The 22,875-nt window shown below is 42.3% G+C and overlaps 1 protein-coding gene across 1 annotated transcript in view; it reads right to left on the minus strand.

The window, feature by feature from the left end:
- Window positions 1-22,875, minus strand: part of LOC106675948 (ATP-binding cassette sub-family C member 4) — a 35,970-nt gene that overhangs the window by 11,111 nt on the left and 1,984 nt on the right. The window contains exons 2-18 of the mRNA XM_076879990.1: window positions 19,158-19,268; window positions 18,647-18,767; window positions 18,169-18,393; window positions 17,969-18,058; window positions 15,411-15,574; window positions 13,574-13,699; window positions 12,529-12,778; window positions 12,309-12,416; window positions 12,105-12,194; window positions 7,006-7,197; window positions 6,339-6,433; window positions 6,020-6,106; window positions 5,196-5,292; window positions 2,664-2,882; window positions 763-900; window positions 591-628; window positions 57-181 (exon numbers count right to left, since the gene is read on the minus strand). Coding sequence (XP_076736105.1) covers window positions 57-181; window positions 591-628; window positions 763-900; window positions 2,664-2,882; window positions 5,196-5,292; window positions 6,020-6,106; window positions 6,339-6,433; window positions 7,006-7,197; window positions 12,105-12,194; window positions 12,309-12,416; window positions 12,529-12,778; window positions 13,574-13,699; window positions 15,411-15,574; window positions 17,969-18,058; window positions 18,169-18,393; window positions 18,647-18,767; window positions 19,158-19,268 — 2,276 coding nt within the window. The remainder of the gene's footprint in view (window positions 1-56; window positions 182-590; window positions 629-762; window positions 901-2,663; window positions 2,883-5,195; window positions 5,293-6,019; window positions 6,107-6,338; window positions 6,434-7,005; window positions 7,198-12,104; window positions 12,195-12,308; window positions 12,417-12,528; window positions 12,779-13,573; window positions 13,700-15,410; window positions 15,575-17,968; window positions 18,059-18,168; window positions 18,394-18,646; window positions 18,768-19,157; window positions 19,269-22,875) is intronic.

Genomic DNA, 22,875 nt, shown 5'->3' on the forward strand with positions numbered 1-22,875 from the left:
TAGTCAACAATAGTATGTGAAGATTTCAGTAAGAACTACAGGACTGAAAGGCTTACCTGAATAAATGCTGAGGTAAAAAGAGAGATTAAACTCTTGGTATGAACTAGTAACATTCATTCCACTTTTAAGGCTAACAGCAGTGACTCTGCTGTTTGTGCCGTTTGTAAAATCATCTCTTGCCCTGTCAGGTGAGAAGACAATTAAACAAAGAACATCACTTAAACAGTCTAATAAAATGTTCTGTAATTAAATGAATAGAAAAGTAAGCTACTGGCTCTACAGAACTGGACTAAAGTCCTGATCTACCACTAATTTCTTTATACTTTGCTTGCAAAATGGGACACATGTGTAGTGAGTTATTGAAAACATACATAGAAATGCAGAACAGAAGGAAAAAATTGATTTATTATTTTTTTGCCTTCCCACTGTCCCCAAAGCGCTTGCTGTTTTATCAAATCTCTTTGTAGGGCCTTTACATTACAATATATCTAAAAACGTTTTAGCTCCTTAGAAGCAAATTATAAAGAAATGAGGTGTATCTCAAGACTTGCACAGTGTTACACAGTACTAAAAGTGTGTTGAGTTCTCACCAGTATACCAACCACCAGTCCTGAAGGATATATGCCACCTATTGAAAAGAAACAAACAATAAAAAAAAAAGGTTCAACTTGGTTTTGTTTCTTATGTTCACAATGAATAAAAACATTGCATTAAAAATCTCCATTCACTTGCTAATGGTACCATAAGAGGTCTGTGACTTACCTCAGCTAGAATACTGAGAAATACTATAACCATTAAAACCAGAAGGCTACAGCCTGCCGTGAAGTATGTAAAATAAATGTGACTGCTGACATTTCCTTCAGCTCGTGTCTCCTCTGCAATAGTTTGAATAGCTTCAACCTGCAAAACAAGAAATGATCCAGGCACATCTTTATACTTGAACATAGTTTTACTGTTTGTAATCTCAGAACAAAGCTGACACTTCATGATAGTGCATCTAAAATAATATTAGTGAGAAATATATATATCATGAAAACCTGACCTCAACTCAACAGAACACCTTTAGGATGAATTAGAGCAAGGACCGTGAGCTAGTCCTTCTTGTCTGACCTGATAAATGTGTTTCTGGATGAATGGTCAAATGAGCAAATACTTTTGACAGTATAGTTTTTTCTTATATATTTATTACATGTAACGTGAAATTTGACTGAAAGGAACCGTAGAGTAGGAAAAGGTGAGAATTCTTTCAAAGCTGTTGAAAGGATTGTCAAGAATAGCTGATTTAAGAAATTGGGAGACCTCACATGGAGCGGAAATGGACACATAAAGATGAGCTGAAAGCTGCCATCAAAGCAATCTTAGCTTCAGTAACAACTTTACAGTGCCTGCATGCTGATTACCTACACACCACATTACATGGATGCAGTAATTCAGTGTTAAGTGTATAAGTGCAGTGTATATGTACCATCCATTACCATATCATGTACCATGAATGAACACCACACAGCACCATATCAGCTCAATAAAGCACTTCACTCTCGGACTGCAGGCTTACTTGTTGTTGCTACAATATTTGGAAGGCAGAGCCTTCAGCTTTCAGGCCCCTCTCTGTACAGCCAGCTTCTACTATGGATTCAGGAGACAGACACCATCACTACTTTTAAGATTAGACTTTTTATAAAGCATTAGTAAGAGCTGGATCAGGTGACCCTCAAGCCTCTTTTAGTTACACTGCAATAGGTCTAGGGTGCCATGATGCGCTAAGTGTTTCTTCTTCACTCATCTTTTTTTACTTTTTAAGAGGTTGAGGATTTGAGATAGTTGATTTGGGGTTAAATTTTCTGTGTTGTTTTAATTTTCATACATTTTCATGATTTTATTACTTCACCCCTTCACTTCACCCGTTGCCTACTGGTGGTGGTCAGAGGGCCCGGTGGCACCAGTGTCCGGCAGCCTCGCCTCTGTCAGTGCGCTCCATGGCAGCTGTGGCTACAATTTAGCTTGCCATCAGCAGTGTGTGAATCTGTGTATGAATGTGTGTGTGAATGGTGAATGACTGAATGTCGTGTAAAGCACTTTTTGGGTCCTTAGGGACTAAGTAAAGCACTATGCAAATACAGGCCATTTACCATTTATTAACACATTAACTAATTACTTAGAGCAGGGGTGCCCAATCCCAGTCCTCGAGAGCTACCGTCCTGTAGCTTTTAGATGCATCCTTGTTCAAATCAAATGAATCAAATGAATGGCTTGTTATCAGGCCTTTGCCAAACTTGATGGCATGCTGAAGAGGTAATCAAACCGTTTGATTCAGCTGTGTTGGAGTAGGGATGCATCTAAAAGCTGCAGGACAGTAACTCTCGAGGACTGGGATTTGGCACCCCTGACTTAGAGTAAGTGAACTTCTCCAATAGCTACCTGAAGTTAGCATATCTTTTCTAGCCAAATGGCTATCAGATAATATCTACAAATGTCACATATTAGAAGAAGTAATAAATGGACTTGTTTATATACCATGGTACCATATAGAAACTTTAAAGAAAAAGAGAAAGGACAATGCATGGGGGTCTATGAAAATTAATTACATTTTTAAAAAACTGAAGGTAAAACAACACTATTTTGTAAAAATAGCAATGTTCAATCTCTTTAGTAAATATACATACAGGAAGATGCTCAGTGTAGGTGCTTTCTGGTGGAAGGGGGCAGTTGAGGAAACAGTGTGAACTGTGAGAATCATTTGTCCACCGACTTTGTAAAGACAGTTTTTCTGGGTCAGCAAATGGAGACAATTGCTCCTGCTCCTCATCACGTCTCAGCAGGGACACCATATCGAGGTCAGAGGACTGCAGCTCACTGTAGCTTCCCTGGACCATGATTTGACCCTAAAGATGCAACAAAGGAAATCAGTTACTGGACATCTAGGCTGCTGTTCTTTTGGTATATGGATAGTCCAATGGGGGGAAAGGGGGTTGTTCACTGTTTGTAACCCCTGTAGGCTCTACCCTACAGGGGTACCCCAAGACAAACCTTTGCACTTAACCAAGTGAATCTGGAATCTGGGACTCTATAACCCCCTAAAACCCAGTGCATACAATCCTCATCTCCCTTTGAAACACGGGAACAGGTAGAAGTCAAAGGCGTCAAAGGCTTCAATGTAGGAAAGTGTTTACTGAAACTTCTCCAAACAAAGAAATCAAACTCATAAAACCCGAGAAGAATGAGTACTGAGGTCAATCTTAAGGGTGGGTCTGTATGGTCAATGAAACTTTGGAACTCCAAATGTGTGCTCCAAACACAAATACAAAACATCTTAACCACACGGAAAACCATTTTATAAATCTGTACATCCAAACCTAAATAAATGCTGCTTGTTTACGCACAACTTCAAGTTCAGAAATTTGATTATGTTCTTTCAAAAAATCTTCCTGTGCACACAAATATCTAAAAATACACATAACCCTTTGCCTCACTTACAAAACCTTAAGTGCACATGCACGAATCATTCATTACATACAGGTCACATCGCATGTCCACATAGGGTTTTGAGACCCAGGTAGTTTCACACAGATCCACAAATCTAAGCTGTGTTCAAGTCCCAGCAGAAAACTGGGACATCTGTGCTTCCACTGTCCACTGTTCCATTGCCAAGGTTTGTCTGACTTGATGTCAGCTGAGAGCAGAAATGTCCAGGATTAGCAATTAAGCTAACAATAATGTTGCTGTTTTCAGAGAATAGTAAGATTAACATCAAAGTTTTATTTCACATTAAATGGATTAGCATATACCCACTTCAGAGGATGGTCCACAGTCCTGTACAACCATGGTGTTGTGAGTGAAAATTAAAGTGATGTTATGTGTATGCACAGAAAGATTTTTGAAAGAGAAGATGATCAGATTTCTTAAATTGAACTTAAAAAGTTGTGCATAAGTGATCACAATGCATTTAGGTGTGGATGCACAGATTTGTAAAATACTTTTACCTGTGGTCAAAATGCTTCGTATTTGTTTCGATTTTAGAAATGGTTGAAATGTCACCATTTATACATATATAGGATTATGACTAACACTGACACAAGCGACAGCATTAATAAAACCACAGACAGATGAGTAGCAGTTATGTCCTTACAGTGTAAGACAGCTCTTCTGAGAAACCTTGGATCCTGACATTCGTGGTCCTATATACACATATCACCATCTAAACAACAGGTTCTCAACAAGTGCAAATACATCTAATGGACAAGAGCTCCCCAGTTTACAGCTAAACCAGCCCCAAACATTCTTTTAAAAAGCCAAAGCCCCAGCAGGCAACCCACAGGACCGATAATGTCCAGGTGCATGAAACCACTAAACTGTCATGATTCTGGGTCTTCTGGCCCAATGTTTTGAGTATGTTTATGTTTAAGTTTATTAGGTTCTCTAAGTTCAATTCTATTGTGCATAGGTTGCCGTTACAGTTCACTGTTTATTAGATTCCCCTTGCGTCTTCACCCCTGTTTTTAAGTCTCCCTCACCCCTCATGTGTTTCATATCTGCGTTTCTTATGTTGTCAAGCTTGTGTTGTCACGTCTGTGTCTCGTTATGTTTCCCATTTTATTTTGAAGAGGTCTGGTGTCCCATGTTCTTCGTGTTTAGTTTTGCTCTTCCCCTGTGACATGTTAATTTGTGTCAGCTGTGTCCCTATGTGTTTCCACTTCCCCTGATCACCTCCAGTGGGTGGTCGTCTGCTATGTTCATGTCATGTTTCCAGGTTTTTCTAGGAATCCATGCCAGGTCTAAATGTTCAAGGTTTGTGAGGTCATGTTTTAATCTTAGTTCACCCAGTTTAGGTTATTGTTTACTTTCGTCTTTGCCTTTTGTTTTGTACCATTTTGCCAGCCTTAATAAACAGCTCATTTTTGTTATGCTCAAGTTTTGTCTCTTTGCATGTCTGCACTTCCACGTCCTCACTCCTCACAGTCGGCTGTCCGTCGGCAGCCATACTGTGACATAAACAGCCCAGGTTCATTACTGAATGGGTGAGAACCTTTTTTGTGGTTTTAATGTCGCAGCTGATCAGGTTATTGTCACCATGTCAGGCCAAGTCTGACCGACTAGGCAGGATTCTGCTGTGGGAATGCTTTATTTATTGCAATGGCATGGTTAAGAAGCAGGAGGCAGGCTTCCTTCAAGCAATTTTCTTTTGCAGGAGTACAAACCTCCTTCAGGACCAGGATCTGGTCAACTTCCCTCAGATGTCGCAGCTGATGTGTGACCAGGATACGACACTTGTTCTTCAGCAAGCCACAGATACACCTGATCATAAGCACAGACAGGTGTACACATTTCATAAATAAGAAGTGGAACTTTTCTCCTTTTAAAAATCTCATATAGGTCCATACTGCACGACACAACGCAGCTGTGTAATGCGAGCTCAGTCCTCAAGATCCAGATTCATTGTTTGCGTTTGTTTAAAGTGATTACAATATTGGAACTATGACACATTTATAGCTGACTTGTGTAAAATTTGAGTAAGAGAACATTTAAAAGGTCAAACAGGATGTGTGGCAGAAAATATATTTCTACAGGGGGAAAAAAGCAAAAAGTCTGTGGCTGTGATAGAGCAGAAAAGGATCTGTGTGCATTACCTCAGCAGTATGTACTTAAAGAAATCTTTATGGCTTTTTCTCCTTATCTCTGTGTCAACTGAGAGGCTTTAAAAGGACTGGTAACAGTTAAATAATGCTTATTTGGAACTGCCAATCATGCAGTGCAACTAAAATAAAAATCATGGCTCGATGTGAGCATAATAATCCCACTTCTAAGTTTATCAGTGATAGTATTGTTGGGTCTTTACTTTACAGTATAAAGTGCCATGAAATGACCGGTGTTGAATTGAAAACTCAAATCTAACCTTACAATTAATAATTCCCTTCGTTTCTATAAAACAGAGATATGTAGCATGTAGAATATACTATACTTCATGTGTATGAATACATATGGGTATCTCTTTGGGACACAGATAATTGTGAGCAGTCATTACTTGTCGAAAAGATGTTTTCCAACTTCTGCATCCACAGCACTTAAAGGGTCATCCAGGAGGTAGATGTCTGCATCCTCATACACAGCCCTGTAAAAAAAAAGGGCTTTGATTATGGCATGTGAAGTAGAACAACTATAGCAACAGTAGTGTGCATACCTGGAGGTTTAAAAAAATTGCCCGAACATATAGGTTATTGCTGCCTCTATTTTAGGCTGCCTAATAACTCAGAGAAGGAATTCAAATCTGTTGAGGATTATACTAAAAATGGATTTCTCTCCTGTGCATAACAATGACATAACTGCTGTGACTGTTGTCGTACCTCGCCAGGTTTACACGAGCTTTCTGTCCACCACTGAGTGTGGCTCCTCTGTCTCCAATCAGTGTTAGGTCTCCATCTGGGAACATCTCCAGGTCCTGCACAAAATGTACGTGTAACAAAAATAAATGTGAATGCCAAAAATAGGGGAACATTTTAGTCATTTGATAAATATTGGCAGTTTGGTTTTGTTCTTCAGAATATTAGCAAAATAGGCTATCCTGTACTATAAGCACAGATAGAGATTCCAGGACAAGTATTAATGATCGAAACGCAGACTAGGCATTAAAAACATAAGAGGAAAGGAAAAACCTGAGAATAACTAACAAAGAAACTATGAATACAAAACATAAAATCAGAATGAAAACACAACCCAAGCAAACATAATATTCAACAGAAAATTACAACATAGGTTACAACAAGGTCATACAGAAAATATCAAACTGAAGACTGAGATTCCAAAGCTGAAAAACGCTGGGTACAAAACCCAGAATCATGACTAGAAGAAGCCTGAGTTGTGGACATGCATCTGCTTCTCTGTAAAGTCCGGGTCCATGAAATCCACAGTAGTAGTTCAGGCTTTAGAAGCTTTTCAGTCATAGTTTTTCAAGTAGTATTTCTACATTGTCATGAACACAATATTCCGTTTTGATAGAACACATTAGCTCACCTTCTTCAGAGCACAGGCTCTAAGGACCTGCTCATATTTCTTTGGGTTAAGTTCTCTCCCAAAAAGGATGTTGCTGCGAATGGTTCCAGGGAACACCCACGGTTGCTGGGATGCGTAGGTTAGCTGACCTTTGACCTTCAGTGTGCCTGTATCACGAGGAAGCTCTCCCAGGATTGCACTTAGCAGGGATGACTGAGGAAAACATGGATGTCATGCATGTAAGCTGGGTAAATTGCATTTTTTTTTTTTTTTTTGTCAGTGACAAATACTGCAATGGTTTAGCACTTTGTTTCCAAGTTGCTATGGTGCAATGGCCCAGACAAATTCTGGACCTCAACACAACTCAAACACCTTGGCAGAACCATAAAAGAGCTGTGTATAAACATATGCCTCTAAACCTGAATAAACTGAATAATGACTGATAAAGTCATACAGATCAGATTTAGCTGATCTTTAGCTACTTTTGCTAAATGTGAATGTACAAGGTACTGAATCATGGGCCACATATTTCATAGGACTCTATGCAGTAACAGAAAAAAACAAAACAGAAAAAAAAGGAAAAAACCTCCACTCTTTTACAAATGAAATCAAGCACACTGTTAAAAGAAAGAATTAAAGGATGTTTTTTAAATAAAGTCGAGTCAGTTAAACTTTTTTTTTTTCGTGTCCCGTTTGGATCTTTAGCCATCAGAATTGTTGTTTTAAGGCCAAGAAAGACGCCAAGCGGATTTATTTTACCAAGTGGATCATCATGGCCTTGCCATATTGGTCCATATGAATTTATTTTATTTTCGGTTGCTATAAACGGGACAGACATGACTGGGGGATAGGACAGGGAGAAAGAATGAAAGAAAGAGAGGGAGAGAAAGAAAACCAAAGGGGAGAAGAGACGGTGAGAAAGGGGGGAAGAAAGAAAGAAAAACAAACAAAACACCTGGATCACCTGTATGAAGAAAAAAAAACAGAAGAGAAAGCAAACAAAAAAAGAGCAACATAATAAAAACAGCACCATCACAATAAACTAGCTAGCTGTAGATAACAGTAGATACTAAATATTAAATGATATTGTGCAGCACGCAAGATAGACAGCACACAATGTGCTTTGAGGCAGCAGCCAAGAAAGGTGTAGTCCGTGTCTGTGAATACCCGTGTGTACACCTGTGTGCATACCTGTGTGGATCAGCATGCTTGTATTCCAAAGGTTTCTCCATGTAACGATCTGCTAGGGAGTGTGGGGAGCCATAGCCCCGTCCACCAGGGTATGAAGCAGGTATGGAGGAGATCCAGGCCCCAGATATCCAGAGGCCCCAGAGTACAAGGACCCGAGGAGAACCACCAAAAGGGGGGGAACCGTGCCACCCTCCTGGGAAGAGCTGAGTAGAGCCCCAAACGAGAGGTCATCCAGCAGCTACGGAGCAGAGGCCAGAGGGGGTTGCAGTGGCGTGCCCGCGGGCTCTGCCGGCAGCCAGCTGTGCCAGAGAGGACCGAGCTTCAGGCCCAGAGGCCAGAGGCCTGAGGGCATCCCACCCCCCGGAAGGGGCCCAGCCGGGCCACAGGCGCCAGGTCCCACCAATCGGCCACCAGGAGTGAGCCGGTACATACATGAGTGCCCAGCCCCAGACGACAAGGACCACCAACACACCAAGGTCTGAGGGCATCAGCCACCGGCAGGGAGTGTGGTGAGGGGAGATAGGCCTCCGTACTTTAGAGGGCCTGAGATCTACCCAGAGAGGTTGAGTCTAAGACCCAACCTGACATATAGACACAGACGAACAGGCGCACGCGGACACAAACGTGCATTCCCACCCCATATGCACAACCAAATACTCGGCACTTACCTAACGTGCAGACAGACACAAATAGACACTACACAGACAGTCGCACTCCCCAAACATACTCCATATCCCAGGTCCAGGTACCCCCGCCCTCAGAGGGGCAAGCCGCACCTAGACCCAGGAGATGTAACCCTTCTCTCTGGGGTGGAGGCAAGCGGACCACCTCCTTATCTGCAGTAGCAGGGAGGCCCCGCATCCCAGACCCCAGTCTGACGGCCAGCACCTCCTCCCAGCCCCCCAGCCCTGACGGCCAACAGAACCGGGGTGAGTGAAGACCTCAAACCTCCCTACGCCCGCTCATATGTAGTGTTGCTGTGTGCTGTTCTAAAGTGCATTTAAAACTCAGGAGAGCATGGTACTAGCTTCCTCTCAGAGAGCAGCACGGCTCCTCCCGAAAACCCTTAGTGTCTAAATACATTTAAAATTGAGGGTAGGGCATCAGCGCCCGAGGTGGGTTGGAATACACCAACCATCCTCTGGATGCTGTAAAACGTGCCCACCCCCAAGGCCCTATATGTATGTGTTATGTGAGAGTGTGAGTAATGTGGATGTCTAGGTTGCAGAATAAAATTGAGGCACAGGCGGCCAGAAGGGGACAGAGAGGGAGTGCCTCCCCTGCACCCTGGTGACATACCTGCACCCCAAGCCCTGCGTGTGTGGGTGGGTGTGGTAGAGCGGGAATAGGGAGGCAGCTGAGGATGGGGAGGGAAGAAAGGGAGGGGCAAGTGGCCCCTCCCTGGGGCCAGCTCCCCCGCTGACCCCAGTAGGCACCCCCACACTCTGGAACCCACCAGGGCAAGGGGGCCCAGGCCCATCCGGACCGGGGCCCGCAGCAGCAGCACCGCCCAGCCCCACAGAGTCTGGGGCAGCCCTCCTGACTCCACCCCAGAGAAAACTGCACCCACCCCATCATCCAATCATCTCCCAAACTACACAAGACAATAGATACCCAGGTTGAGTTCATTCTCCACCTCTCCTAAATCTCTCCCCCCCCCCCCCACCTGCAGAGTGAGCTCCTGTAGTGAGGAGACCACCTGCAAAGATATAACAACCTCCCCACCAGTTAAAGAGCCCCCTAGTTGGGCCGATGCACCAGAGGTCCCCTGCACTGGGGCCGAGCCCCCCTGCACCCACCCGCCCATTGCTCCGGCGACACAACAGCCAGGACCCAAGCCCCCAAGGCCCGGCCAGCACCCCAGACCGGGGGGCGGAGCACCCCCAGACCCCCAAGCCTCCACGCCCGTCCCGGACCCTCCCAGGGGCAGCCAGGCTACCAGGCCAGTAACCAACGTCCGCCAGCACAGACCCTCTCCCATCTCCGCTGTACGCAGCCACAAGGAAAACACCATCCAAGAGCCCCAGAGCTCCTAACCAGGTCATGGTCACATCCCCCAGGTTAGGCCCTCCAGGGAAACATCCCTAGGGACTCCCCAGACACCCTAAGGCCGTCCCTACCCCCATATCAACTACAATAGCGAAGGCAGGACCAAACCATGACCCCCCACCCCCACTAGGTGATGAAGCCGATCAAAGGAGCCCAAAGGGATTGATCAAATGTGATGGCAGAGGTTGTATCAAGACTAATGTGATCTATTAGATGGTTTTTATATTGGTTAGAATTAAGATTATTTTTATTTTTCCAGTTAATGAGGACCATTTTCTTGGCAATGCATAGGGCCGTAAAAACAACGTGGGCTGTGTTTATTTCTGCAGTGACCTCATCCAAGTTGCCCAGCAAGCATATTAAAGGGGAGGCTGGAATGTTACATTTCAGACACTTTGATAAGTCTACACATATCTCACGCCAAAATTTCTGAACTGGTGGACAGAACCAAAGAGCGTGGATGTAATTGTCCGTTGTATTTGCTGTGCAGTGTGAGCAGTTGTTGGAAGGCGTATAGCCCATCTTGAACATCCTATGACCAGTATAGTGCACTCTGTGTAATATTTTGTATTGTATTAATTGCAAACTGGGATTTCTGATCCATTGAAAGGTTTTTAAGGATATCTGAGACCAAAGGTTTGGGTCTAAGTTGATTGATAAATCTGGTTCCCATTTTGCAATAGGAAGGGATATTGATTCATCTATTTTAGAAAGTGTTCTGTATATTTTAGACAATGATTTGGGGGGTTTTAGACTAAAAAATTGTACCACAGTTGGTGGTGTTTGTAATTCAGCTTCACTGGGATTAAATTTCTTTTTTTACTATGGATTTAATTTGTTGATATTCCAAAATTCGTTTCTTGTTGATCCCATATTGTGTAACTAGTCTGTCAACTAGTCAGTTAAACTTTTGGGATATTGATGTGATCAGTCAAATAGCAGAGGGGGTTGTTAGTCGATACCTGGACCCTACAGAGATTGCACAGGTAGTCCATCTCCCACATGGTAAAACGGTAAATGAAATTCCAGGAGACAAGAAAATGTTCTAGGAGACCTGGACAAGGCTGTTGAAGGCCCTTAACCCATCATCAGGACTGGGATCTGCTCCGTTTTACAAAAGGAAACTGGATGATCACTGCCAAAACCCTATAAAAATGACAATAATGGCGCCAGAGAGCCCAGTGCCCTCTGGTAAGCCCTGTGCTCACCACCCAGCACCATGGAACCCAACTAACCTTTGCCATAGAATACCAGAATTGGTAGGTCCTCCACTTGCGCCCTGTGCTTTTCAAAGATGAAAGCAAGCTTAACCCATGCACATGTGACAGAACTGAAAGGGTCTGGAGAAGTCGTGGAAAAACGTATGTTGTGTAACATCATTCAGCATGACTGGGTTGGTGGTGAGTCACTGGCATATTGATAGAGGGATGCACAAACCTCTACAGGCTAGGCAACGGCACCCTGACTTTCAATAGATATTGTAATAAAGTCCTTGAACTTTATCAGACCATATGCTTGTGGGTCCTGGATTCTTCCTGGTGCACAGCAATGTCCAACCTCATGTGGCGAGAGTATGCAGGCAGTTCTTGAAGGATGAAGGAACTAATACCACTGACTGGCCCCCACACTCACCTGACCTAAATCAATAGAACACCTGTGAGACATTATGTTTCAGTTCATCCAATGTTGCCAGGTTGCACCACCTAACATATTACTCAGTGCACATCAGTAATGATGATTTTTTTCCCCATTGAGATCTGATATGTTATTAAAGTGGTTATTTTTTGAGCAGCGTATAAGAATCCGGTAATAAACCGTTAGGTTAAAGACTCCTATAATCTTAGGGTGGATGCTAAAATAGATTACACAAGTTTACTGACCTTTCCGGCCCCCACTGGTCCGATTACAGTCAGAAGTTGATGTGACTTTGCTGTGATGGAAACATTCTGAAGAGATGGTGCATCCAAACTCTAAACAAAGACAAAAATGGCAGTAAGTACTACATCAAACTATAAAGTTTGCAGGAACAGTCATTGTTCTACAACAATATGTTACACCGCTACGAAATATATTACACTATTTACCTTATCCCAGTAGCAGGTCAGTTTCTCGATCTCAATAGAGTTTCCCCCCTTTTCCGCCAAAGGCAACATAATGTTTTTTCTCTCAATCTCTTCCAGTAGGAGAAAATTCTGGGAAAATGATAAACATGGTTTTACACCAGCTTTGGAAATTGTTTGACTATCTTGGACATGACTACTGGATTGCCAACTTTTCCTACAGTTTATGACAGAAATTAATTACCTTAATCCTGCGAATGCTCACTACAGTCTCTGACAACTTCTCAATGGCCAGAGGAAAGAACAGGGTCAGGGTGACCTTAATTGTACCATACAGGGACATGGTGACAAACACCTGGCTGGCAGTCATGGTGTTCCCCAAAAGAGTGTAGACCGTGAAGGTAACAAAGATTATGAGCTTGCTGCTGGCAAAGAAGGAAGCCATGTTGAGTCCTCGTAGGTAGGAGCTCTTTAATATCCGACTGATTTCTTTCCTACAAACATAAGAGAACATATGTAGATGGATTACATAGTTGAAGCAAAGTTTTAAGTTTAAATTTGGCAGGATGTTGAGCAACATCGGTTTCACTTTGATATGTCTATGACAGTAATTATATATTTAATTTTTAAGTTATGAAGGAAAAAGGAAAGAAAAGTCAGAGTGTAGCTTTTTGTGAATTCCCATGTTCTCCCTGTGCCTGCATAAGTTCTGTCTAAGTACTCTTGGTTATCCAATACAGCAGGATCCAAACCTCCCACTGAGTTTAGGGATCACTCTTGATATGAGTTTCAGCAGGAGGACAACAGTACCAATTAAGAACACCCCAGAAAAAAAAGTAGTAATATAAACTTTTTCACAAATTGAAGAAAAGACAAGCAAACATAAAATGTAAACATGTTGCAAAAGGAGGATTTATGTAAGAGTTGTAGCATTTGCACCTATGTGAAAAACGTGGAAATCCTAAGTGATTTTCAGAAAAGTTAACCTCTGACCTTGGGGTTAAGGTCAGCGGGATTTGAACTTATCTGAGATTTCTAGTAGGTGCATCATTGGTCTGAATTTGAAAATCCTATGTCGCCTCATTCTGGAGTTCATTCACAAACTTGGTATTGTCGTCCTCCCTGTGTTTTGACGACAATACCCCGTGAGCCTGTCAGAGCTGAGGGCTAAATCAGTTGATGATGGAGAGGGGTACCAAAAAAGGATAATATATGCAGTAGTATTCTGCTGGTTCAGAAAATGATTCGTGTCAAAACATTACCAGTTTGTCTGTGATTCTCATCCTTACTTTCTAACTTCAGTCACCAGGGCTGAGAACCATTTCTCCCAGACATACATCTTGATTATCCTTATGCCAGACACCACTTCATTCATGATACGGATTCTGCTGTCAGTAAGGACTGCTGTTTTGCTCCTGCCAAAAAACAACAACAAAAAACTCCACAACATGTCATTGAGGCCGCTAGTTTTCCTAATGATACATTATAAATAACATATTAGTGCATGAGAAAATAGACACAGTCATTGAACATTGTTAAACAGGCCCTGTCATGGTCCTGGGTTTGGACTCGGGTTTCAGAGTTTGGAACTTGTTTTAAAATGTTTTTAGATTCATAGGGAACATTTAGTTCTTAGTTCGAATCTTTTTAGTTCAAGTTTCTATTTCTGTTGGTTGGGTTGTTCTTCATCGTTTGATTTTCTTTGATTCATTCTTGTTGGCTCTTGTTCCCTTATTTCCTCTCCTTGTTTTTAGTTTGTCATATTGAGTGTTTCGGTTATTCATTCCCTGTTTTATTTTGGTTGTCATTTGTTTCTTGGGTCTTGTATTTAGTTTTACTTTCTTTTGTAATCATCTGATTAGTTTCAGCTGTGTCTTGTTTCCCTGGTGTTTCCTGTCTGATTTCTACATTAGCTCCGGTCTTGCAAAATATTTGCATGGCTTCAGTATCAGCTTTAACATTCCCTAGTTATCTAGGTGGACATAAAATACACTAAAGTTAAAAATGGGAGTCCTACAGAGGAGTTTATGTGTGGGTTTGTATGCATCAAATGTGTCTAATGCCAAAGCAACAAGGTTTAGGATTTCTATGACTGCAGTAAAATTCCCTCCATCCATCACTTACTCATCTGACCCAAAGAAAAAAATTAACATAGGACAATCCTTAAGGCTACGATGAAGGTCATTACTGATACAGACTGATTATACAGAACCTTAAACACACTTCGATCAGGTAATAGAGCTCATACTCTTTAGAGAGATCATATAAATCTACATTCTTCATGAAATGCAACAACTCAAAAAAAAGTAGTTTTTGTCACAGTGGTGTGATGATCAGCTGTGCACTTAGCATGCTGAGGTTAAAAACTCAAAATGGATACAGCACAAAAGGCTAAAAGCCAAAAAAAAAAAAAAGTTACACAGAGAGTATTTTGGGAAATTTGTTGAGAGTTGAGATGTCAGTGGAGGACTTTTTTTGACTGTGCCAATCTTTCTATAATTGAAACCGAGTTGGGAAGAACTCTGCAGAAGTTCGGTAAAATAATGTGCCCACAGTAAGAAAACAAGAGAAACAGAAAGTTTTCTGTGTATTAACAAACACTTCCTGCTTTATAATTACAGGAGAGTCTGGGCAATGAGCTACCAGAACATTTTGTGTAATTTCAAACATTTCTTACAATTGAATTTGTGCGAACATGTCTTTCATTTACTACAGCAACATTTCTTTAGAAAAGAAAAATCACAGCGCCACTCGTCCAGCCTGCTTAAGATCAAAGTAAGTTGTATGTGGCCCTCAAGGTAAAATGAGTTTGACCTCCTTGGTTTACGAAGTACCAGAGGAGGGCAGCAATGCACCTTTGTGTCTAAAATCCAAGAAGAAGTCTGGCAGTCTGCCTGTTTAACCACCTTTGTATGTCTCAGTTCGGGTTTTGGAATTTCCTGGATTAGTCTTTTTTGTGTGTGGATATTTTGGAGCTTGTGAACATCGGGCTTCTACTTTAATAAAAAGGTGTGTTTTACATTTGCCCAATTTGCCTATGAGTCCTGCAGTCGGGTCTTGTTTCTTGCTGGACGTTGAGAGGTCTATAGATTGAAAGATCCATGTACTTCTCCAGTTATCCTTTACCTGAAGATGCCGAAGAGTTTTCCAAACCAGGTCTGTATCGGCATCATAACTGCAATTGTTGCCACACCTGCCAGGCACGAGGGGCCGATCTCATACCAAAGGAAAACGATGATCACCATTGCTTGCAGAGGTCCCGCCCACAAGTAGTGCAGTCTGAGTGTAATCTGTAGAGGTCATTATAAATGACATTTTGAAAAGTGTGTGACATTTGGAAGTGGCGGTCACAACTTGGATAAAACTGTCAGTCACCATAAGGGGCCTGTAATGTAAGCAAACATAGATGCCCAAGATTTGGAGAAATGTGCTAATGGTCAACAAATTTTAGGAATACTCAATAAAGTGTTGGGTAACTACATGCCGATAGAACAGCTTTAAGATGCTTGTGATTCTCGTGTGACTGCAATCACCCTCACATGTTAATCAGTCGTGTCAGGCTTTAAGCTATCCCAAAAATGATTCCTTTGTGGCATTAACAAAATAGCCGCAGAGACTTGCTTTTAATGCCTGACTGCAGTTAACCAGGGTGGATGAGCATGTTTCATTTGTGGAAGTACAGATGTTTTATTCAGATGCCTGCCTAATATTTTTGAAAACAACTTCCTGTGAATTAGACAAAAGTAAACTTAATTGTCCTACCCATACAAAAATTGCCTATATACATCCTTATGACATAGCTAGCTATCAGTTGAAGGTTTGCTCTCAGTCAATCTCATTGATTAGAAGTTATTGTGAGGTCTTGTATTAGCTCAAAATCAGTCATCTTGTGATGCCACCGTCTGAACAGGGACTCGCCAGACCTTATGCTCTATAGATGGTGTGCTGTAATCCTGGAAGTGGACAGAAATGTTTCGTCATACAATAAATGTGATCTCTCTGGACAACTTTGTATTGATTTGCTTTATATTGACACTTCCAGACCTCTTCCCTGCCCTATATACACTCAACAAAAATATAAACGCAACACCTTTGTTACTGCTCCCATTCCCCATGGGATGGACGTAGAGACCTAAAATTCATTCCAGATACACAATATAACCATCCCTCCCAAACAGTGGTCACAAATCAGTCCAAATGTGTGGTAGTGGGCACATCTGCTATATTGAGATAATCCATCCCACCTCACAGGTGTGCCACATCAGGATGCTGATCTGACATCATGAGTAGTGCACAGGTGTACCTCAGACTGCCCACAACAAAAGGCCACCCTGGAATGTGCAGTTTTGTCTCACAGCAAAATGCCACAGATGCCACAAGCAATGAGGGAGCGTGCAATTGGCATGCTGACAGCAGGAATGTCAACCAGATCTGTCGCCCGTGCATTGAATGTTCATTTCTCAACCATAAGCCGTCTCCACAGGCGTTTCAGAGAATATGGCAGAACATCCAACCGGCCTCACAACCGCAGACCTCGTGTAACCACACCAGCCCAGGACCTCCACATCCAGCAGGTTCACCTCCAAGATCGTCTGAGACCAGCCACCCAGACAGCTGCTGGAACAATTGGTTTGCACAACCAAACAATTTCTGCACAAACTGTCAGAAACCGTCTCAGGGACGCTTGACTGCATGCCCGTCGTCCTCATCGGGGTCTTGACCTGACTCCAGCTCGTCGCCGTAACAGACTTGTGTGGGCAAATGCTCACATTCGATGGCGTCTGGCACGTTGGAGAGGTGTGCGCTTCACGGATGAATCATGGTTCACATTGTTCAGGGCAGATGGCAGCTGAGAATGTCCCAGTTCTTGCATGGCCAGCATACTCACCGGACATGTCGCCCATTGAGCATGTTCGGGATGTGCTTGACCGGCGTATACGACAGCGTGTACCAGTTCCCACGAATATCCAACAACCTCGCACAGCCATTGAAGTGGAGTGGCCCAACATTTCACAGGCCACAATTGACAATCTGATAGACTCCATGCGACGATGTGTTGTACTGCATGAGGCAAATGGTGGTCACACCAGATACTGACCGGTTCTGGGTCCCCAGACCCCCAATAGCGCAAAAAACTGCACATTCCAGGGTGGCCTTTTGTTGTGGGCAGTCTGAGGTACACCTGTGCACTACTCATGATGTCAGATCAGCATCCTGATGTGGCACACCTGTGAGGTGGGATGGATTATCTCAATATAGCAGATGTGCCCACTACCACACATTTGGACTGATTTGTGACCACTGTTTGGGAGGGATGGTTATATTGTGTATCTGGAATGAATTTTAGGTCTCTACGTCCATCCCATGGGGAATGGGAGCAGTAACAAAGGTGTTGCGTTTATATTTTTGTTGAGTGTATAACATCAAGCAGAGGGTCAAGAGTTCAGATTTTTCATCTTTATCATTCTCCTGTGGCAAGTTAGTGTAGTAACTTTTAAATAATATCTAAAAAAAACCCTGTATTTACCACAAATACCCATCTACTCAAATACCTAATGAAAAAATGTTTCAAAGGGTACATCCAGGTTAACCCTCTGTCCTTCTGTTGTCTCGGTTACAATTCTCCAAATGTAGTTTCAAGTTGGTTCTTGACCCTTACAAATTTAGGTCATCTGTTGCCTTACCTCATCAAAATGATTAACATCATTTGAAAGTAGGTTCACTATTTGACCGGTGGTTGTTCGTCCGATGGATTCAGTGCTGAGACCAAGAGCCTGATGAGAACATTTTTACTTAACAGCTTGAAAAATTTACAAAATTATTCTGAGAGTTGTGAGCTCAAAAATTTGCATCTCTTGTGCAAATTTTCTGAATCTTCACTGACCTTCCTGTAGATCATGTGACACATAGCCACTCTAATCCTCATGCCTGTTCTTTGGACATGATAGTAGTAGAGATGTTGGAGGATAGTCAGTCCAAACGTGGAGATGGACATCGCAGCAGCGTAAACATACGCCATGCAAAGACTCCTCTGATCATCTGGGTGATAATTCTCAAAGAAAAGGATTATTTTTCCCAGAAGAAGTGGCTGGATCACTTTGATTGCCTCCTTTACGACAAAGACAATAAATACATAATGGAATATGCAAACAAGCTTCACTCTATCCATTACTAGTACTGGATGTGGTAAATTGGTTCAAATATCTGCTAGTAATACAATAATACAGTAAAACTACAGTATTCCTTTTTATTTTAGCTCATCTGAAATAATATGGCCAGAAAACCGCACAAAATCTCAAATACGACCTGTGCATGAATGATTGTTTTAACACTGGTGCCAATTGTAAATATTCACAACATACCAGAAAAAATTCAAATAGGCCGGCTAATGCATAGGACTTTCCATAGCACTTTATAAGAACCCTGGAGAGCTGCGGCTTCCATAGTTCCTTTGAAGCCTTTTTTACTTCCTCGTTCCAACATCTGCAAATCAAATGAATTTATTAGTTGAGCCCAGGATTTATAAACACATTTCCAACAGAGGTGCTTTACTATTTTATGAAAATTATTTGCATTGAAATTTGATGGCAGCAACATATCTCACAAAGTTGGGACAGGGCAAGAGAAGGCTGCAAAGGTAAGTGGCACTAAAAAGAAACAACTGGAGGACTTTGAGGCTAATTAGGTTAATTAGCAGCAGGTCAGTAACACAATTATCAGACCCTCGAAAGCACTTGATATTACAAGCAGTGGCAGGTTGACAGAATGGCAATCCACACTATAAAAAAATAAAACATTAACTTGAAACAAACAGACATGTTTCTTAACCAGCACCACTTCTGGTTTTGTCACATTAGCCTTTTGCTGAAGTACCTCTGCAGCTCCTCTCCCAGGGTTTCAGACAGATCCTCCGGAAGGACACTGTACATGTCACCTTTCTCGAGCCTGTGTTTTTGGCCAAGCTGTAACAGGGGGTTTAACCAACTGAAACAGAAAAAAACAAACCATTTCCATCTGGCAGAGAAAAATACAAATCACTGTGGTTTAGAAAAGACATATCTAAGCTGACTGTGAATGTCTGAACTATTTGTGCTTAATGAGTTATTTGGAGAAACAGTGTTTCTAGTGATGGACTTGGAGGATCTCTTAAAGCTAATGCTGTTCACACATCAAATATTGGCCACAGTCCCGGAAGAACATTTAAAATTACAATGTAAATTCACAGGTATCCAGCTTCTTGAATTAACAAGCAAGTGATGATGATCAGTGTATGAATAACTAATAAGCACAGGAAAGCAACTGGTGCTGAAAGAAAAAGACAGCTCTTTGAGGCTGGCTGTGGGAATGAATCAATCTGCATACGCTGACTTCACACTGCAGTCCAGAGAAACGAATGACTACACCCACTTCTATATAGTCTATATATAAACCTTTAAAAAAGCAGTGTGTACGACTTAGGGCAGCTAGTGGTGAAGTTGCAGATAGCAAACAGCTGCTCTGGCCTCGCCTTCATCTTCCGAGCAAATAGGAATACTTGCTGTGACTGCTAAACATGTTAAATGTCGTCTGTGAAACGAGAGAGAGCCCTGGTTTGTTTCTCTGTAAAGCCTTACAGAGTTCACTGAAGTCACTTAGTGAGCTCATTGCAATAGTCTCATCAGTTTTCTCCAATAAAAAGAAACGGCTGATTAAACTAGATGTGCAATAAAGAACGTGTTTTAACTTCTATTTGCATGAAAGCTTTTCAAAAATACTTGAGAGCCTCAGACTTTGTGGGAGCATCAGTTTGCACATTGGGACTAGACCAAGACGTACATCGGAATGCCCGTAGGGGATATATCACGTGATGTTCTTTAAGTAACTGACACATATTTGTTATGTACAATATGTACAAGCCCCTATGCGAAGGGGAAGCCTATATTCAGTCACCTATGGAATATGGACAGTTTACATTTGACATTTATAGAACGATTGACTTACACTCTCCCTGTAGATATAACGGGCCTTTTTTAAAAGCCCACTTTAAAAAGATCAAAAGATCCGCAAGCCCTTTAAGTTCTAACCTATTTGATTTCTCAGTTACTTGTTACCCGAGTCTTCTAGTCGTTACTGAGTACACAAAAATAAAAATAAAAATTCCCTCTTCGCTCCTAGATTCCGATTCATCTCTATGATATAACTTTATTCCCATTTCAGACGGAACGCTTTAATATTTTTTGGGAACGCAGGCATCTGTTCAAAGCAAATGGATTTAATTTTAACAAGTCAGGGGTGAAACTGTTCACCTCCAACTTGTTTTATTCCATACGTCATCCATCCGTGCTTGGTGCCAAGGCTGAGATAAACGAGGAGTTATCTCATAAAGAGGAACAAACAGTACTCCAAGAACAGACAAAGCCCAGCAGAAACCTTGAGGAGGAGCTCCATTTGCCCCCACCCGGGAAGAGCCTCAGAAAGGAGAGACATCCATGGCATCTGAGGAAGAGCCTCAGAAAGGAGAGACATCTAAGGCAAGAAGAGGGGTCCCTATTTGCCTCCAACTCTCTCAACAACACCAACGACCAGGACAAGGGACCACGACCTTCCCCAGTCCCCCAAACCCCTGACAGGCCATCACCCTCCTCCCCCTCCCTTTCTCCCTCCTCCCCACACCTGAAATTCACTGAGGAGATGATGGAGCGGGTCAATGCTGGGCTCAGATCTACCCCCCGTCCCAATCCCTTTTTGTCCCCCATAAACCCCCCACCAGAGCGGCCAAAGGTTCGCCATCGAGCCCCACCCTCAACAGAGCAATCGAAGTCACATTGCCCAGCCTCGCCCCCCTTAGTTCCTCTTCATGCCCTGTCTCCGCAGTCTGATGCGTGATGTGTGAAGGGTCCGGGCTGTGAGGATTATGGCAGTGATGACTTTTCCCAGGAGAAGCTGGGACCCTGTTTACTAGAAGGTTTTAAAATTTCTGTACTTTTAGGTGACAGGAGACATGTGGCCTGGTCAAAACACAGAGAGCTGCACTCTAAAAGATCTTTAAACATAGTAAACATACCTTGTGTGCCACAGACTGCTCCCAAACACGAGGGGACAAGTAATACCTCTAAAACACTTAAGTTGGCTTTATTAAACATTAGATCTCTAGCTGGGAAAACATTTTTAATTAATGATTTAATCACTGAGCACAGCCTTGATTTTATGTTTTTAACTGAAACTTGGTTGGACCAAAGTAACAGTGGAGCTGTTCTCATCGAAGACGACCCCTCCTAACTACAGTTTTATCAGTGAGGTCAGGGCGAGCAGGAGAGGAGGAGGGGTTGCTGTCTTATTTAATGAATCATTTCAATGTAAGCAGCTATCTCCTGGAAGTTTTCAGTCTTTTGAATATGTGGCTTTACAGCTGAAGGCCCCATCCAAAGTTATGTTTACAGGCCTCCCAAATACTGCACAGACTTTTTTAATGACCTCAGTGAACTGCTGTCTGTGATCTGTGTTGATTTTGACTGTGTAATTATTGCTGGGGATTTTAACATTCATGTGGACAACCCTCAGGACAAAGGGACTAAAGACCTGAGTAACACTCTGGGCAACTTTGGGCTGACTCAGCATGTAACAGAGGCCACACATAATAGAGGACACACTCTTGACCTACTGATCTCCAAAGGCCTGAGCATTTCAAAGGTTACTGTGTCTGATGTGGGCCTGTCTGATCATTACTGTGTTTTCTTTGAAAGTAAAATCTCAGCCCACACAAATATATCAACAACAGTGATCACAAAACGGTGTATAACTGAACACAGTAGTGCCATTTTTAACCAGGTCTTCCCATTAACACCTGACCTGCCCAGAGGGTCAGTCAATGAGCTCGTCAATAGCTTCAATGCTAACATGTTAAATGTAATGGACACTATTGCTCCCATTAAGGTGAAGGTTATCTCTGGAAGGAAAAAGTCTCCATGGAGAAACTCCACACTGGTGAAAAATGAAAAAAGAGAGTGTAGGAAAGCTGAGCGCAGATGGAGAAAAACAAACCTCCAGGTTCATTATGACATTTATAAAGAGAAACTTCACAATTATAATTTACAACTGAGGAATGCAAGGAGGTCCTACTTCTCTGACATCATCACTAAAAACAGCCATAATGCTCGGGTCTTATTTTCTACAGTTGACAGGCTAACAAACCCTCCTGTGTCAGTGGCAGCTGAACTTCATTCGACCATGGCCTGCAATGACTTTGCCAAATTCTTCACTGAAAAAATCCAAAAAATTAGACAAGCAATTGGTACATCAACAGCAGATCCAGGATATGTACTGTGTCCACCAAAAAACTGTTTAAACACCATGAAACAGTTTCAACCTATTAACAGCAAAGACCTGGAGGACATCTTAGGTAAACTGAACTCCTCCTCCTGCTGTTTAGATGTCCTGCCAACAAGTTTTTTCAAAAAGGTCTCAAAGACTTTAGAGTCAGACCTGTTACAGATCGTCAACTTTTCTTTATTATCAGGTGTGTTTCCAGAATCACTAAAAACTGCTGTAATCAAACCTATACTGAAAAAGGACAATCTTGACAAGACACAAATGAACAACTACAGGCCGATCT

This window comes from Maylandia zebra, linkage group LG23 (assembly GCF_041146795.1).
Source record: "Maylandia zebra isolate NMK-2024a linkage group LG23, Mzebra_GT3a, whole genome shotgun sequence".
NCBI lineage: Eukaryota > Metazoa > Chordata > Actinopteri > Cichliformes > Cichlidae > Maylandia > Maylandia zebra.